Source organism: Stegostoma tigrinum, chromosome 23 (assembly GCF_030684315.1).
Source record: "Stegostoma tigrinum isolate sSteTig4 chromosome 23, sSteTig4.hap1, whole genome shotgun sequence".
NCBI classification, from domain to species: domain Eukaryota; kingdom Metazoa; phylum Chordata; class Chondrichthyes; order Orectolobiformes; family Stegostomatidae; genus Stegostoma; species Stegostoma tigrinum.
The window spans coordinates 20,575,690-20,592,798 of NC_081376.1; the positions used below are offsets into that span (position 1 = coordinate 20,575,690).

A 17,109-nucleotide genomic window follows, 5' to 3' on the forward strand; every position below is an offset into this window, starting at 1 on the left:
GAATGGTGTTGACTACAGCTCTGTTTTCAATAATCAGAAATCTGACAGAGGTGTCTTTGTTGTCTGGGATGTTTCAGGGATACGGCAACCTCTGAATCAGTTACGTTGATAAGCAAACTGTAGGGAACCACTTCATGATTATTGAAGTCAGAGCTATTGGGTGGTAGTCATTAAAGTACACTGCATATGTTTTCTTGGGTATGGAGGTGATGGTAATCTTCTTGAAGCAGGTGGAGATTTTGGCTTGCTGGAAGGAAAGATTAAGATATCAGCAAATCCATCCACCAGGACCTGACTGCAAGTATCAAGTACCACTGTATCAGAGACAGAATTTTCCCACTATATAAAAAATTGGGCATGTCTTTGCAAGGAATTTGGCTGACATTTATGGTAAAAATGGTTTAGATGCAAAATGGAATTATGAAATTGTCTGCAGTTGCATCTGAGATCATTGCGCTTGGTGTAGCAGTTTCTTCATGGGGGTGGTAAATAACAGTATGCTGAATGTTCATCTGGCTGTTTGCAGGGTGCAGAGATATTTTAATTATTACAAAGATTATTACAAAGTGAGTGCACAAAGGTAATTAGCACAATACTGTGCATCAGTGCCAACAGATTGTTGTGTAGCTCCAGCGGTAAGTTTTAAAACATTGAAACTGATTTGTCCTTCATGGTTCACACATTATTCAAAAGTATGTCCATCATGCAAGGATCTGGCAGTAAGTGTTGCAAATTTATTTTCATGTGTGGCTTCTATATTAATTGTTGAATGAGTAGCGATTGATGCATATTTCGTAAAGACTGACTTACTCCCTAAATCTATTACTTGAATGTTACATTCAACTCTCACCAGGATATTTAACCTATTAACTGTAATACTATTCCTATTTCAGATAAAAACAAGCTTCATTGTTGTGATAAATAGTAAAGGCAAAAAATAAATAATAATTATTTACCTTTTCTATAGAGCTTGAAAGAAGGCCTCACAGTGCAAGAAAGGATGAAGCTTTTTGAACCCAAAGACTAGGAGATTTCTGCATTCAACACTGCCCTAGGTCACATCCACTCTCTTTTCAATAAACAGACTGCCTCACATTGTAATCATCAATCCTAGAGGGATCAAACATCTACTTCATCCTGACTTTGCACATTAGCCCATAATGTGACATTTAATTAATAGCATATTCATAAATCCATGCTAATGTTATGCTTAATCTGTGTTAATGCCAATGATTCTCGAGTAAAGTAACCAAAAATTGTTTTAAAATCTGGAAATTTGTCGTCTTACTTTTAGGAAGATAATTCACTCTTTTCATAAATCTGATTTTGCTGTCTATTGCACCTAGAATAGGTTTACTGCTTAGATTCCCAACAGGTGGATGCCATGTGCTGCAATCGTATGAAGGTGGAAAGATTTCCAGACTCTCCTGACTCCTACTTGCCTGTTTATTTCCAGAAAGGCATGCAGAAACATCTTGGTAGTGGCTGTGAGGGAAACAGAAAACCAGCAGATTCCAACAGTGCATGGTTTAATGGTGGTGGTGGTTGGATATGCAAGTACTAACATTGTTGGTTACAGCAATTTATTTAGTACAATCTGTATGCTTTTTCATTTAGATTCACCAACAACTGCTTCACGGTACTGTTCATAGTTGCAGAGGGGCTTCAACCACGTGTTCAGCTCTATGCACGTATAGATAGTGAAGTCTTCTCCTGTTAAAAGTGTGCACACTAGGTAGTGCACGATAATCACAGGCTTTGTCGTCTGTTGTGTTAGAGGTATTAATGGCTCTTTAGTCCTAAGAAAACAGATGTTGCTCAGTTGTATTTTTAAGTCCTAAAGTCAAAACATAACCTACAACAGGGCACAAATGTAGTAGCTTTAAAGCCAAATCTAGTTCTACTGTGTTAAAAGAAAGCAGGAGTAGATGACAATCTGAGTTAATCACTGCCTCTCATCTTCCAATCTGAGGAAAGGCAAACTTTGCATGCAGAAATACGTGCTTCAGTTAGATTCTTATTCCATCACAATTACCTCCATAAAAATGCGCTTTTGGTAACTAAATTGATAAACTTACTAAAGAAGGGAAATTTCTATTGGTGTAGTGGGGTCACAGCCATACAATTTCAGAAAATGTGGGAAGAACTCCATTACAGATACCCACCTTAAATGGTAAGTATTTGATTCTCAAAGAATGCAACAAATTAGGATTTTAACTTTCAAAAATGTAAATGACCATTTCAAACAATATGAATAAGTTATTACAGATGATATAGGACTTGTAATACTCTACTTGCACCATATTTGTGAAAGCACTGGATTATGATGTATTTTTGCAGATCACAGATCCCAGCTAACCACCTCTGATTTATCAGATGATCAGTAAATGAAGAGTTCCTGTGACTTGTGTTGTTTGATGAGCCATATGCAGAAACTAAGACAACAATTATTAACTGTAGCAAAAAGACTCTGCATCAGATTGTGCCGATGAACCACTTCTGTGCAGTTAAACTGGAGCTGTTTAATCCATTTTTCACCAGAAACTTAGATTTCTAATCTGTGAAAGACTTCCATGTTGTGTTGAAGGTCTGTCAAAAGAAGTTTTTATTACATATGTAACTTAATCTTTTGAGTAGCTGCACAGAATTGACAGTAATATTGTACAAAAGTTGTCAGTTCAATAGCATTCTGTATTTACTACTGAGTTCTTTTTGTGACATTAAAGCACTTGATGAAAATTAGGGAAACAGAATTTTGTAATGACTGTTTCACATTGGTTCAATTTCTTCATGAATTGAACAATAATCCACCAGAGCTGCCAATACAGAGCATATCATTCCATTCTTTCTTCTAAAGATGACCAGTCGACTTCCATCAGAAGCTGAAGAATTCAGCAGTATAGCTCACCATCCTCTTTTCAGTTGGAAGATTAATATCCTATCTACAACACCTACTTCATCAAATGGTACAAACACTTCACAGCCTTCAAAGATGAATGGCATTGAAGAGAGTCATACAGCACGGACCAATTAGTCTGACTAGCGTTTGGCCCATAGCCCTCTATTTGTATCAATGCAAATATCTGTTCATTGTCCATTCTAAACCTTTCTCCTCTCACCTTAGAAATATGCTCCTAGTTTTTAATACTCTTCTTAACTTTTAGTTTATTCTAAGCTGCAATTTTACAAGTTCTTGCATTTGGAAATACACGCAATGCAGTTTATCTTAATATTTTCACATTTAGATTTCTTCCTCCTTTAATTTTCAGCCTTTTAAAATGCAAATGATTATATCTAATTGCTCGCTCGTTTACCTCCTTTTTCATTTAATCAGCCTTGGATAACAAGGCCTGGACTAAAAATATGAAAAAAATCATCTAAAGCAGAATTCAAATTATGGTTATCTCCTATGCTAACTGAAAAATCAGCTTTAGATGAACATAATTTTAACAAATTTAAGCAACTTTCTCCATCAGCGGAAGCCGGGAAAACACCATGCATTTTGTTTTCTCAGTAATGTACAAAGAAAATCTGCAGCTCATGACACATTTCTTAACTCCGTCATCAACGTACAAACAGGCAAGGTTTAGCAGCAATTCTAAATGAATACATTTATAATAAATCAATCTTGTAAAAATATTTTAAGTGTTATAGTTATCTTGTTCATCATGGTAGTTAAAATAAGTTTGATTCAATTTTTTTTGTTTAAGCACTTTAAATTTACAGCTTATCCAGCTGATGTTATCAGACAAGTCATATTTGGTCTCTTGCTGAAACATAAGCACACAATGCTAAAGATTTTTCATTTAACAATAAAAAGGAAGTTAACAAATAAATAAAGTAAGACTATCAAAATACTTAATACACAGTAAAAGTACACTCCAGTCACTCCTTTTCTAAAAATTAAAAAGCAGCAAAACAGCTTTTGTATAGTACCCAAACACTACTCGTATAATATTTTCACTGGAGAGTCTGTAGGTTTAAGTCACTTGTGACTTCAACTTAACTAAACTAAAGATTGCATCTGGAATTCTTCTTACATTTGCATTTCAATGCACTCAGATTTAGGTAACCTCCAGGGTTTTATCTTTTCACTTCTAGTCGGATGAACACTGTTCCTCATTCTGAGGTAGCCTACTTTGCCATATAGATTTTTTTCTAATCAATGTGTTTAGAGATGTTACAATTGCATGTCTGGAACAGATGGGACTTGAAAGTAGGTCTCCTGACCCAAAGGTAGGTACTTAACCACTGTAACACAACAGCCCTTAATTTAATATCTATCCTCTTATGGCTACAGTTATCCTATTCCAAAGACTTCACAAGATTGCTCACCAGCAAAAGTGGAACCAAAAACCTCTCTCAATCGTTTCAGCAGGGGAGTTGGGGAGTCATGTTAAGGTTGTACAGGACACTGATAAGGTCTCCTCGGGAATATTCTGTCCAGTTGTGGTCACCCAGTTATAGTAAGGATGTTATTAAGCTGGAGTGGGCTCAGAAGAGATTTACCAGTGTGTTGCCAGATATGGAAGGCTTGAGTTAAGAAGAAAGGCTGGGTAGGTTGGCAGTTTTTTTTTCCCTGGAGCAGGCAGGTGGGGCCAGTTTAGTTTGGGAATCATATTTACCATAGACTGGTTAGACCAAAGGATTTGTTTCTTTGCTGTATGATTCTCTATGGGTGTTTCCCTTAAGCTTGAAAAAAACAGACAAGTTCCAGAATCCTAATAAACCTCAAGGTGTTAATTTGCCTTACTGAGTCATGAAATAATCAAATAAGACCATTAGTGGTGCACCAAAAAACAACCATTCTATAAGAAATCATTATGGAAATATTTGCAAGTTAATAATTAACTTCAGACATACACAAACACAGAAAACCTTGTGATTCATTACTCTAAAACCACAAAAGATGTAAGAGCTGATGTAGGCCATTCAGCTGGAGTCTGGTCCACCATTCAATGAAATCATTGCCGATCAGATAATCCTCAACTCCACCCTCCTCCCTTTTTCCTATAACTCTTGATTCCCTTACTAATGAAGGATCAATCCCACCTTCAACACATTTAATTACTCGGCTGTTATCTCCTCAGCAAATATGGGATTAACCAACAGCTGGACTGCTGGTTCTATTTAAGTTCTTATTAAAGGCAACTTTTGAGACCAAAAATACTTGATGTCAGAGAATGTAGCAATAATCTTTGGAGTTGATTGACATAATTAAATTCATTTAGAATACCGTTGGTGTCAGCAGTGCCATGAGTAATGTGGAGTGAAAGTGGAATACTTTGAAGAAGAGCAAGCAAATTATCCTAGCTCTGGATTTACAGCTGAATGCCAATATTTAAAAGAAATTAGTCAATGAAATTCTGAAAGGGTCTAAAAAGTGTTTTTACTTTCTTACAATCAAATGTATTTTAAACTAAGTAATAATTTCTTAAATTTTGTCCAAAGGCATTATTATGCTGACAGTTAGGAACTGATACACAACTTCACCTTTACCTATCCCCAATCGACTATCATAATTAAGCAGTACATCATGCTAATATAGCTGTGGAAACAAGAGAAGGAAGGACAAAGGTAAACACAGACTTTGTTACATTCACGATTTATGTTCAATTCTATAGTGTTTGCTATTAAACTCTGATCTTCATGTTTTAGAGAGTTCCAGAATTAACATTTAAACAGATCTAACATCTTTATTTGACACAGTTGCAACATAAAAACTTATGAAAAACCTGTAGTTATGTCAAATATTGCTCCACTCTCAGCAAAAGTCCCTTCCCAATGGCAATGTGGATGTACCGGCAGCATAAACCATAGCAGTTTGAAAGGTGACTCACCACAACTGGAGGACAATTGTAAACAGGCAATAAATATTAATAAATAAATATTAGCCAAATCAGACATACACATGCCTTGTTAGTGCTGGGAATAGACTGGCTTCCATTTCTGTTTTCTACCATCAATATCTAGGTGTCTCATGTCAGCAGAGTTGGCCACTTCATAAATTACACCTTCAACTCTTCCCAACCTTGAATTGAAAATTCAGGACAAAATCCCTGCTTTTGCACTGGTGTGTCATCTCCATTTTGTATACTATTATTGCTCCTGGAGGAAGTCTGAGCAGTCAAATTACAGTTCTGTTTACTGTTGGGACTGTTGTGGCAGACTACCTCCATTTACTTAAAATACGTTCACTAAACTGATGTATGAAGCAGTTTCACTTTTCACTGATGCTAGAGTTAGAAATAATAGTGCAAAAGTCCTGCACCATCAGATCTTTATGGACAGCTATGCTCAATGGATAAACAAAGTGGGAATTGGGGATGGGTGTGAGAAGAGAAAGACAGATAGATAGGAAGAAAGAAGATAACAGCTTCCCAACCAAATAATTCTGATGTATAATGGTTGCATGTATTATGGCCCAAGATCAGGAGTTAAACAAAAACTGTAATCAAATCAAATGAGAATCCATGGCATCAGGCTGTATCTGTCCCTAACTTTCCACAATGCTTCTGATTGAGGCAGAGAGGAAGCTAATGCAGCATTGTTAAACATTGTAGTTTCATTTGTTGGGCTTCCTCAAAGAACTCAATCTCTCAGATTTGGGTAAAATGAAGTCATAGGCCACTGGAAAGCAAAATGCAGTTGTTAACTAATCGTAATACTTAGGCACCCTTCCTGAAACACCACAATACAAAAATTTAACACATTTTAAAACAAGAAGTACTGCACATGCCAAGGAGTAACTTGGATTATTTACTATATTTTAAAGGCACTATATAAATGCAACTTGTAAATAGTGTCTTTCACACATTATTCATTCCTTCAGTCTTCAAATACAATCTCAGTCATTCATCTTTTTCTCAAGTATATGTGATTCACAGAAACACAGTTTCAAAACTAAATGTTATCTAATCTAAATTCTGATACATCTTGAAGTATTATTTGCCATTCCTTCCAGACTTGTTGAAAACCTGTTCATTCCTATTCAGCTTTTAGGAGAAAAGCTGTACTTTGCTGGATCATATTCATTCCAAAGTCGTCCAAATTCATCAACAAATGCCTTCACAATATCAATGTTATTAATTATGATTACATTTTCTTTATTCCCAAAAATGCCTTGGGCACTCCAGTTCAAAGATCCAGTTATGAGGATCAATCCATCAATTATAGCAAATTTGTGGTGCATATAGTTTGCATCCTGATCATGTCGGACTTCTATACCTGTTAATAAAAAGTGATATTAGACAGTCTTCACAGCTGAGCAAAACTAACCAGAAGATAAAGAAGCTACCTTACACAAATGTGCATTGGGTTCATAAATGTTTTTGTTGTGACACATTAGGTCTCACAAGTGGGAGAACACTAATTCATAATGATTTACAGTTTCTTAACATGAGACTTACTTGCTAATCCAAATAGAATATATGCTCAACAATGAACACATTAACAAACCAAAAACAAAATTGCTGGAAAAGCTCAGCAGGTCTGGCAGCATCTGTGGAGGAGAAACAGTTATCATTTCAGGTCCAGTGACCCTTCCTCAGAGCTGATAGTGTATGGGAAAACATCAGTTTATGTGCAGAGAATAGGGAGTAAACAACAGGATAGAGCCCGGAGAGAAAGACAGTTGGACAGACAAAGGGGGCGGATGGGGTGAGGGTTCTGGAATAAATAGGGAGAGAGGGGGAGGCGGACCGAAGACGGAGAGAAAAGAAGATAGGTGGAGAGGAGAGTATAGGTGGGGAGGTAGGGAGGGGATAGGTCAGTCCAGCGAAGACGGACAGGTCAAGGAGGTGGGATGAGGTTGGTAGGTAGGAGATGGAGGTGCGGCTTGGGGTGGGAGGAAGGGATGGGTGAGAGGAAGAACAGGTTAGGGAGGCAGAGACAGGTTGGACTGGTTTTGGGATGCAGTGGGTGGTGGGTAAGAGCTGGGCTGGTTGTGTGGTGCAGTGGGGGGAGGGGACGAACTGGGCTGGTTTTGGGACACGGTGGGGGAAGGGGAGATTTTGAAGCTGGTGAAGTCCACATTGATACCACTGGGCTGCAGGGTTCCCAAGCGGAATATGAGTTACTGTTCCTGCAACCTTCGGGTGGCATCATTGTGGCACTGCAGGAGGCCCATGATGGACATTTCATCTAAAGAATGGGAGGGGGAGTGGAAATGGTTTGCGACTGGGAGGTGCAGTTGTTTATTGCGAACCGAGCGGAGGTGTGCTGCAAAGTGGTCCCCAAGCCTCCGCTTGGTTTCCCCAATGTAGAGGAAGCCACACCGGGTACAGTGGATGCAGTATACCACATTGGCAGAGGTGCAGGTGAACCTCTGCTTAATGTGGAATGTCATCTTGGGGCCTGGGATAGGGGTGAGGGAGGAGGTGTGGGGACAAGTGTAGCATTTCCTGCAGTTGCAGGGGAAGGTGCCGGGTGTGGTGGGGTTGGAGGGCAGTGTGAAGCGAACAAGGGAGTCACAGAGAGAATGGTCTCTCCGGAAAGCAGACAGGGGTGGGGATGGCACATCTGCCGATGTGGTATACTGCATCCACTGTACCCGGTGTGGCTTCCTCTAAATTGGGGAAACCAAGCGGAGGCTTGGGGACTGCTTTGCAGAACACCTCCGCTCGGTTCGCAATAAACAACTGCACCTCCCAGTCGCAAACCATTTCCACTCCCCCTCCCATTCTTTAGATGACTTGTCCATCATGGGCCTCCTGCAGTGCCACAATGATGCCACCCGAAGGTTGCAGGAACAGCAACTCATATTCCGCTTGGGAACCCTGCAGCCTAATGGTATCAACGTGGACTTCACCAGCTTCAAAATCTCCCCTTCCCCCACCGCATCCCAAAACCAGCCCAGTTTGTCCCCTCCCCCCACTGCACCACACAACCAGCCCAGCTCTTCCCCTCCACCCACTGCATCCCAAAACCAGTCCAACCTGTCTCTGCCTCCCTAACCTGTTCTTCCTCTCACCCATCCCTTCCTCCCACCCCAAGCCGCACCTCCATCTCCTACCTACTAACCTCATCCCACCTCCTTGACCTGTCCGTCTTCCCTGGACTGATCTATCCCCTCCCTACCTCCCCACCTATACTCTCCTCTCCACCTATCTTCTTTTCTCTCCATCTTCGGTCTGCCTCCCCCTCTCTCCCTATTTATTAACCCTCACCCCATCCCCCTCTCTGATGAAGGGTCTAGGCCCGAAATGTCAGCTTTTGTGCTCCTGAGATGCTGCTGGGCCTGCTGTGTTCATCCAGCATCACATTTTATTACCTTGGATTCTCCAGCATCTGCAGTTCCCATTATCACTGGACAGACAAAGGAGTTGCTAACGATCAGGCTGGGAGGGTGAATATTTGTTAATGAGGACTGCTAATGACTAACAACAGGTGTGTAGTGGCATGCTATGTGGTACCAAGGCATCGTGTGTGGGGTGGGGGGTGCTGGGACACGGGAGAGTTTAGGCCCTAACATTACTGAACTCAGTATTGAGTCTGGAGGGTCCCCAAGTGGAAAACGAGGTGTTGTTCCTCCAGCTTGAGTTGGGCTTCAATGGAACACTGTAGCAAGCCAGAGACAGAGATGTTGGCCAGAGAACAGGGTGGTGCATTGAAGTCGCAGGCAACAGGTAGTTCAGGGTCTTTTTTGCGAGCAGAACAGTGTTGCACTTTTGCCGGTTACAGGGGAAGGTGCTGTAGGACTGTGGGGAGGTGTTGGGGATGCAGGAAGTGTAGATCAGGGTGTCCCTGTGGAAGGTCGACAAAGAGGGAGGGGAATATGTGGTGGCATCTTGCTGGAGGTGGCAGAAATGGCATCTGATGATATTCTGGACGTGGATATTGGTGGGATGGAGGATAAGGGGAACCCTATCGCTGTTGTGGGAGGGAAGAGAAGGGGTGAGAGCAGAAGTGTGGGAGATGGACCCAATTGAGGGCCCTGTTGACAAAAGAGCTGGAGAATCCTCAGTTGAGGAAGAATGTGGACATTTCGGAGGCTCCCTTGTCAAAGCAGGCCTCGTCTGAACATATGTGACAAAGGCGGAGGAACTGAGAGGATGGGACGGACTCTTTACGGGGAAGTGGGGTGAGGGGATGTATGGTCGAGGTAGCTGTGGGAGTTGGTGGGTTTGTAATGGATATTAGTGGCCAATCTATCCCCAGAAATGGAAAATGTTGACAAAGGGGAGGAGTCAGAGATTGACCAGGTGAAAGTGAGGGCAGGGTGGAAACTGGAGGCAAAATTGATGAAGTTTTCCAATTCTAGACATGAGAGAGAAGAAGCACCAATGGTATCATCGAGTTGTGGGTGGGGGCCGGAATCAGACTGTAACAAGATATGCTCCACACACCTCTCAAAGAAATAGGCATAACAAAGGCCCATGTGGGTACCCATGGCAAACCCTCTTACCTGAAGAAAATGACAGGAGTTGAAAGAGAAGTTGTTAAAGGTAAGGACAGGCTCAGCCAAGTGGAGGCGGCCGGTGGTGGGTGGGAATGGTTCAGGTCGTTGCTCCAGGAAGAAGCAGAGAGCCTTAAGGCCCTCTTGGTGGGGAATGGATATGTAAATGGATTGCACATTCATGGTAAAGAGGTGGCTGCAGTTGGTAAACTGGAAGCTTTGAAACCAGTGTAAGGTGTCAGATGAATCATGGATGTATGTGGGTAGAGATTGGATGGAGAAGACTGAGTCAACGTAGGAAAAGATGTGTTCTTTGAGACACGAGCAAGCTGAAACAATAGGTCTACCTGGACAATCCTGTTTGTGGATTTTTGGCAGGAGATAGAAACAAGCTGTGCGGGGTTGGGGGACTATTAGCTTGGAAACGGATGGGGCAAGATCACCAGATGAAATGAGATCTGTAACCATTGTGGATACAATGGCCAGATGTGCCATGGTGGGGTCATGGTCCAGGAGAAGGTAGGATGAGGTATGTGAGAGCTGGCACTCAGCCTTTGCAAGGTAGAGGTCAGTACACCAGACAACAACAGCACCACCCTTATCGGCAGGCTTGATGACAAAGCTAGGGTTAGATCTGAGTGCAAGGAGTGCGTCACTTCGGAGGGAGATAGGTTGGATTTGTTGAGGGGGCAGTGAAATTAAGGTGGCTGATGTCATGTCAACAGTTCTCAATGAAAAGATCGAGTGCAGGTAAAGGGCCAGAGGGAGGGGTCCAAGTGGAGGGAGAGAGTTGGAGTTGGGCAAAGGGGTCTGTGGGACAGGGAGAGAACACTTGTCCAAAGAAACGAGCAAGGAGATGAAGACGGTGGCAGAACAGTTTGGTGTCATGTCGTGCCCGAAATTCGTTAAGGTGTGGACGCAGGGGGATAAAGCTGAGGCTTCTGCCCAGTACAGAGCCTTCAGCATCAGAGAGCAGAAGGTTAGGAGGGCTGGTGAAAACCTGAAAGGAGGTGGGGGGTTGGGGGAGGGGATAGAGTCAGAGGGAAGGGGATCAGAGGTAGGTTCCAGAGGGCCATGGGTATTTTTGAGTTGGTGCATCTTGTGGGCCTTGATTCCTGAAAGGAAAACAAAAAGTTTCTTGTTAGCACGACGAATGAGCCGGAGGATGAAGCGGAACCGTGTAGTGGTGCAGCCCTGAGCCAGCGTGTTGCGATGCTGTTGGAGAGAAAGGTTGAGTGCGCAAGTGACGCCGCATGGATTTCAGGATGTGACAAGAGCAGCTATCCGTGGAACACTGAACATCACGGAGATATGTGAGATCCTGGGAGGATTCAAAACATGAGGGATGAAACTTCAGTTGGAATCCACGTGGGGTGAGTCAGAGCCGGAGACACTGAGGAATGTCTCCTCTACACTGGGGAAACAAAGCATAGACTTGGCGACCACTTCGCAGAACATCTATGTTCTGCTCACAAAAAAGACCCTGAACTACCTGTTGCCTGCCACTTCACTGCACCACTCTGCTCCCTGGTCAACATCTCCTGTCTCGCTACAATGTTCCAGTGAAGCCCAATCCAAGCTGGAGGAACAACACCTCATTTTCCACTTGGGGACCCTACAGCCTCTGGACTCAATACTGAGGTTCAATAATTTTACAGCCTAAACTCTCCCATGTCCCAGCCCCCCACCCCACACCAGGCCTTGTTACCACATAGCATGCCACGACACAGCCCTGCTGTTAGTCACTAACAGTCCTCATTAACAACTATTCACCCTCCCAACCTAATCATTCACAACTCCTCTGACTGTCCAACTGTCTCTCTTTGGGCTCTATCCTATTGTTTACTCCCTACCCCACCCACCTCCCTATTTTCTACATATAAACTGATGTTTTCCCAGCCACCATCAGTTCTGAGGAAGGGTCACTGGACCCGAAACATTAACTCTTTTCTCTTCCACAAATGTTGCCAGACCTGCTGAGCTTTTCCTGCAACTTTGTTTTTGTTCCTGATTTACAGCATCCACAGTGCTTTTAGTTTTTACATTAACAAACTACAAAAGTGCTGTTTCTTCATTAATGCTCATGTTTACTGACCTGATTATGGCCTCAACTCTACATTCTTGCCTGCCCCCCACAATCTTAAAATTTCTGACCTGTAAGGGATTTATCTAACATGGCTCTGAATACATCTGAAGATTCAAATCTTCTCAACCCTAGGGAGCTGTGAATTCCAAAGATTAAACAACCTTCAAAAGAAGAAATTCTTCCACGTATCCATTTTAAATTGCACTTCCCTTTGAAATTTTCTCACCTTAGTCTGGGATTCCCCATGAAGAGCAAGATCCGAAGTGTCTACCATACCAAGACTGCCCAGAATCTTACATTTTCACAAAGTCTATCAGGTAACAGAATGGAGTGCAGAATAGTGTTACAGCCACAGAGAAGGTGCAAAGAGAGAAAGGGACAGACAGAGAGCGAGCGAGAGAGATCGACAACAATAACATTTGAGAGGTGTGTTCAAATGTCTGATAGCAGGGACGAAACTGTTCAATCTGTTTGCAAGTGTATTCAAACTTGTACATTTTCTGCCTGACTGAAGAGGGTAGGAGAAAGCATAAATAGGGTGGAAAGGGTCCTTAATCATTATATCGGTTGCTCTCCTGAGGCAGCAGAAAGTGTAGATGGAGTCAATGGTTAGAACTCTGGTTTGCACGATAGACTGGGCTGTGTTCACAATTCTGTAGTTTCATGCGGTCACAGCAGTTGCCATACCACACTGTGACACATCCAGATAGGATGCTTTCTATGGTGCATCTATTGAAGGTAAGAGTCTTTGTGAATATGCCAAATTTTCTGAACCTCGAAGAAATAGAGGCATTGTTGTGCAAACTCTACAACAGCGTACTATGTAGCTCCAAACAAGAAGTCTCCATAACATCCTTTAACAATTAGTTGGCTGACATGAAAATGACTGATTCATCCCAATTTTCCATTCCATTTTAGTCAGCCAATCCTCTTTCCATACAAATAGGTTACACCATGAGTCCTTATTTTGTATAGCAATTATACATAGCACATTATCAAATGCCTTCTGGAAATCTAATTACACACTTACTTAATGCCAAGTATCTGCCCTGATTTATCCATTGATTTGAATTGCTTGTCTACATGTTCCATGATTAACCCTGATGAAATTAAGGATTCATTTCCTTGGGACCTCCACTTCTTGACTACTAACATTCTAAAGTCAGACTAGCTGATCACTCTCAGTCATTTCCTCACAGGGGTTTTTAAGAATTATTATTCATTCATGAGATATGTACTTTGCAGGCTGGCTAGCATCTACTGCTCATCCCTGGTTGTCCTTGAGAAGGGATGAGTTGCGATCTTGAACCACTACAGCCCATTTGATATAGGTACGTGCACAGTGCTGTTGGGGAAGGAAGGAATTGTGAAATATTTCCAAGTCAGAAAGGTGAGTATCTGGGAGAGGAACTTGCAGGTGTTGGGAAAACCACCAACTATATTTGCAGCTTTTGTCATTTTAAATGGCTGTGAACGTGAGTTTGGAAGGTGCTGTCTAAGACACCTGGTAAATTTAGACAGTGCATCTTTGATAGTACACGCTTACACTATTGGGCTTTGGTGGTGGAGGGAGGGAGTGAGTATTTGTGGATGCAGTGCCAATCAAGTAGGCTGCTGTGTCCTGGATGGTGTCATACTTCTTGAGTGTTTTGGGAGCTGCACTCTTTCAGGCAATTGCAGAGTATTTCATCACACCTCTGACATGTTCCTTGTAAATGGTGGACAGGCTATGGGGAGTAAGGAGGAGTATTTCTTGCTGCAGGATTTCTAGCCCCCATCCTGTTTTTGAAGCCACAGTATTTATGGCTAAACCAGTTCCGTTTCTGGGCAATGGTAAATCCTGGGATGTTGACTGGAGAGTATTCAGGTTGGACAAAGGTAATTTGACCTCTTATCATGGGATTTCATAGGGTTGCAAGTCAATGTTGAGGACTTCCATGGCAACTCCCTCACTCCCACATAGCAGTATACTGCTAACGCTGCTGGATGGTGACGGTGTTGCTTGTGACATTACAATGTATGATTCAGTGAGTCAGGCTTTTGCTCAGACAGCTCTTCTAATTGTGATACTAACTCCTGAATGTTAGCAAAGAGGATTTTGGTAAGGAATGACAGGGCTGAATTTGCCATTAGAGATAATGGGAACTGCAGATGCTGGAGAATCCGAGATAACAAAGTGTGAAGCTGGATGAACACAGCAGGCCAAGCAGCATCTTAGGAGCACAAGGTGCTGCTTGGCCTGCTGTATTCATCCAGCTTCATACTTTGTTATCCTGTATTTGCCATTGTCATTTTAGCTCAACACCAGATGTTCTGCCTAGTTTCAACCCATTTTGAGTCTTTTTAGCGGTTTGACAACTGAATGGCATAGTAGGCCATTTCAGATGGGCAGTTAAGAATCAACCATATTGCTACGGATCTGCAAACACACGTAGGCTAGACTAGGGAAAGATAGCAGTTTTCTTATACCAAAATGATAGGTTTACCCACATTTTTTAAAAATAAAAATTGACAATTGATTGTTCCATAGTCATCATTAGATTTTTTAAGATAAATCCAAATTCCACCATTTGCTATGTTGAGACTCAAATCCGGATCCTCAGATTTCTAGTCCAGCCACAGAACCATTACGCCATTGTGTCCCACAGATAATGGTGTAAGAAGGGGTCAGTGGAAGAAAAAGGATTAGCGGCTATATTAACAATGATGTCTCTTACTGGAGAAGTTAGCTAAGAATGGGCTCAATCAACAGTGTTTTATCTCCCTAACGGCAACAGGATGTCTTTGATGCACCCATGTTCTGTACACTGGCTTGTCTGTCTGTCAACAGCAAGGCAGAGGGACATGCAGGATAGGTGCGTGTGTGAGAGACAACTGTATATGATGTTAACTGCTGTACTGACTATCTTCTCACCATTTCAAAGCTAAATGAATACACAAAATCAATCTACCCTCAAGACGCAACCAGTGAACAAAGATCTGGAAGCTCATCAAGGCACAAACCAGCAGTCATGAAAGAAAACAGACTGTACAGTGAAGATGTGATAATGGGAACTGGAGATGCTGGAGAATCCAAGATAACAAAGTGTGAAGCTGGATGAACACAGCAGGCCAAGCAACACACCTCCCGAGATGCTGCTTGGCCTGCTGTGTTCATCCAGCTACACACCTCGTTATCTCGTACAGGGAAGATTACGAGTCACTTAATTAAAGATGACCAAGCAATTATTAGGTACGTCACTGTTCTTGTAAGTATCCGGATAATTTTTACGTGAGTCAACAGCTAAACCAGAAACTATTAGGCTGTATTGCTTATTCAGGGTTTGCCTCAATGGCAAGTCATCACTTCAGACACATTACCCGAAATATCCACAAGGTTATCAAAGTTCGAAGACACAGACGACGATTAATTAAATCATAGACAAAAGTAAGTTGCATTCGAGGCAAGTGGGTGGGAATGGAGGGAAGGACGAAGCGGGACGGCGTCAAAGGTGAGTGGACGGTAAAGGCAGGGCAGAGGGGTAAAGGGAACGTGATGTAGCTCCGACCAACAAACGAACAGCGAGTGTGGAATGAGCAAATGCAGAGTTGAGGATCTGATGAAGGTCTGATTCACTCACCAGCTCTCCTGAAGGCGCCGACCTGCGAGCCTGCTAGCGCCATGTAGTCCGAGTCGGTGATGACCCGTACCCGTACCCCGCGGCCGTGCACCGCCAGCACTGAGCTGCTCAACTGAACGCTGGAGATAGTGAACACGCAGACATCGAGTGAGCGGCGAGCACTGAGCAACAAACGGGTCAGGCAGCTCAGTGCACTCTCCCGGTGCGACAGGCCACAATTACAATGGCCGGGACTCGAAAGCAGCAACGGACGCACGCACGTCACCGGCGCTGGGAAGAAAAGGACCTGCGGCCGTCGCTCACGAAACCGCTTTAGGTACCGGATTAGATAGTAGAGTCCTTCAGCCGCTAAAGAAAGGCCAGCCGCCGCCAGAAAGCCTCGCCACGCTGACACAACCGTTAACATCATGGCTTCTCGCTCACCTAAAGGTCCGCACCACGCGCCAAATCTGCACGTGGTCACATCAACGTGCCTCTGAGCGTCTTGATGTCATCAGGAGTCGAAGTGGTGGGAAATGCGGACAGCTCAGTTGAGAGCTTTCCACACCATAGAAAGTGGAGTTCTGCGCACCATGTGAGAAAGTGATGGTTAGATGAAATTGTCCTTAGTAACCAGAGATGTGTAGGTTAGGTAGATTGGCCATGGGATACGCAGAGTCACAGAGACAGGGAGGAGAATCTGGGTGGGATGCTCGTTGGAGGGTCGATGGGCAGAATGGCCTGCATCCTCACAGTAGGGATTCTGTGATTCTATGAGTTATGTATTTGGGTTTTATAAAAAAAACGCATTTTAAGAATAGTGACAGGCTGGAAAACATTCTAAGGGATCTGGGTGACCTTCTATTACAAATCATAGAGAGTCAAAATGCCGATACAATAATTTAGGAAAGCAAACAGCATGTTAGTTTCTGTTATAAAGGGGTGTGGGGTATGAGTGTAAATGACTCAGTGCAATTGTACAAGATCTCAGTTTGTTTAATTAAGGAGGGTCTTACTTGTCCTTAGGT

General features: G+C 42.7%; 2 protein-coding genes across 8 annotated transcripts in view; one reads left to right on the forward strand and one right to left on the reverse strand.

Moving 5' to 3' along the window:
* The window catches only part of LOC125462154 (myosin phosphatase Rho-interacting protein-like), a 184,718-nt gene extending 181,981 nt beyond the window's left edge, over positions 1 to 2,737 (forward strand). For all 7 annotated transcript variants that reach the window (XM_059653974.1, XM_059653972.1, XM_059653976.1 and 4 more), the window contains one exon: positions 968 to 2,737. In XM_059653974.1, the coding sequence (XP_059509957.1) occupies positions 968 to 1,027 (60 nt within the window). In that variant the 3' untranslated portion in view covers positions 1,028 to 2,737. The remainder of the gene's footprint in view (positions 1 to 967) is intronic.
* A 4,110-nt stretch (positions 2,738 to 6,847) lies between these two features.
* On the reverse strand, positions 6,848 to 16,541 carry LOC125462155 (mitochondrial cardiolipin hydrolase). The gene is made up of 2 exons (XM_048551776.2): positions 16,103 to 16,541; positions 6,848 to 7,227 (listed from the first exon to the last, which is right to left on the reverse strand). The coding sequence occupies exons 1-2, from the start codon at positions 16,509 to 16,511 to the stop codon at positions 6,992 to 6,994; spliced, it is 645 nt and encodes a 214-aa protein (XP_048407733.1). The 5' UTR covers positions 16,512 to 16,541; the 3' UTR covers positions 6,848 to 6,991.
* Between the last annotated feature and the right edge of the window lie 568 nt (positions 16,542 to 17,109).

What these genes read in the sequence shown, in the direction of transcription:
- LOC125462155 (XM_048551776.2), bottom strand. Translation starts at nt 16,511, where the DNA reads ATGATGTTAACGGTTGTGTCAGCGTGGCGAGGCTTTCTGGCGGCGGCT. An exon ending in CGGCGCCTTCAGGAGAGCTG is followed by an intron (nt 7,228 to 16,102) that starts GTGAGTGAATCA and finishes TTTTATTAACAG; the next exon opens with GTATAGAAGTCCGACATGAT.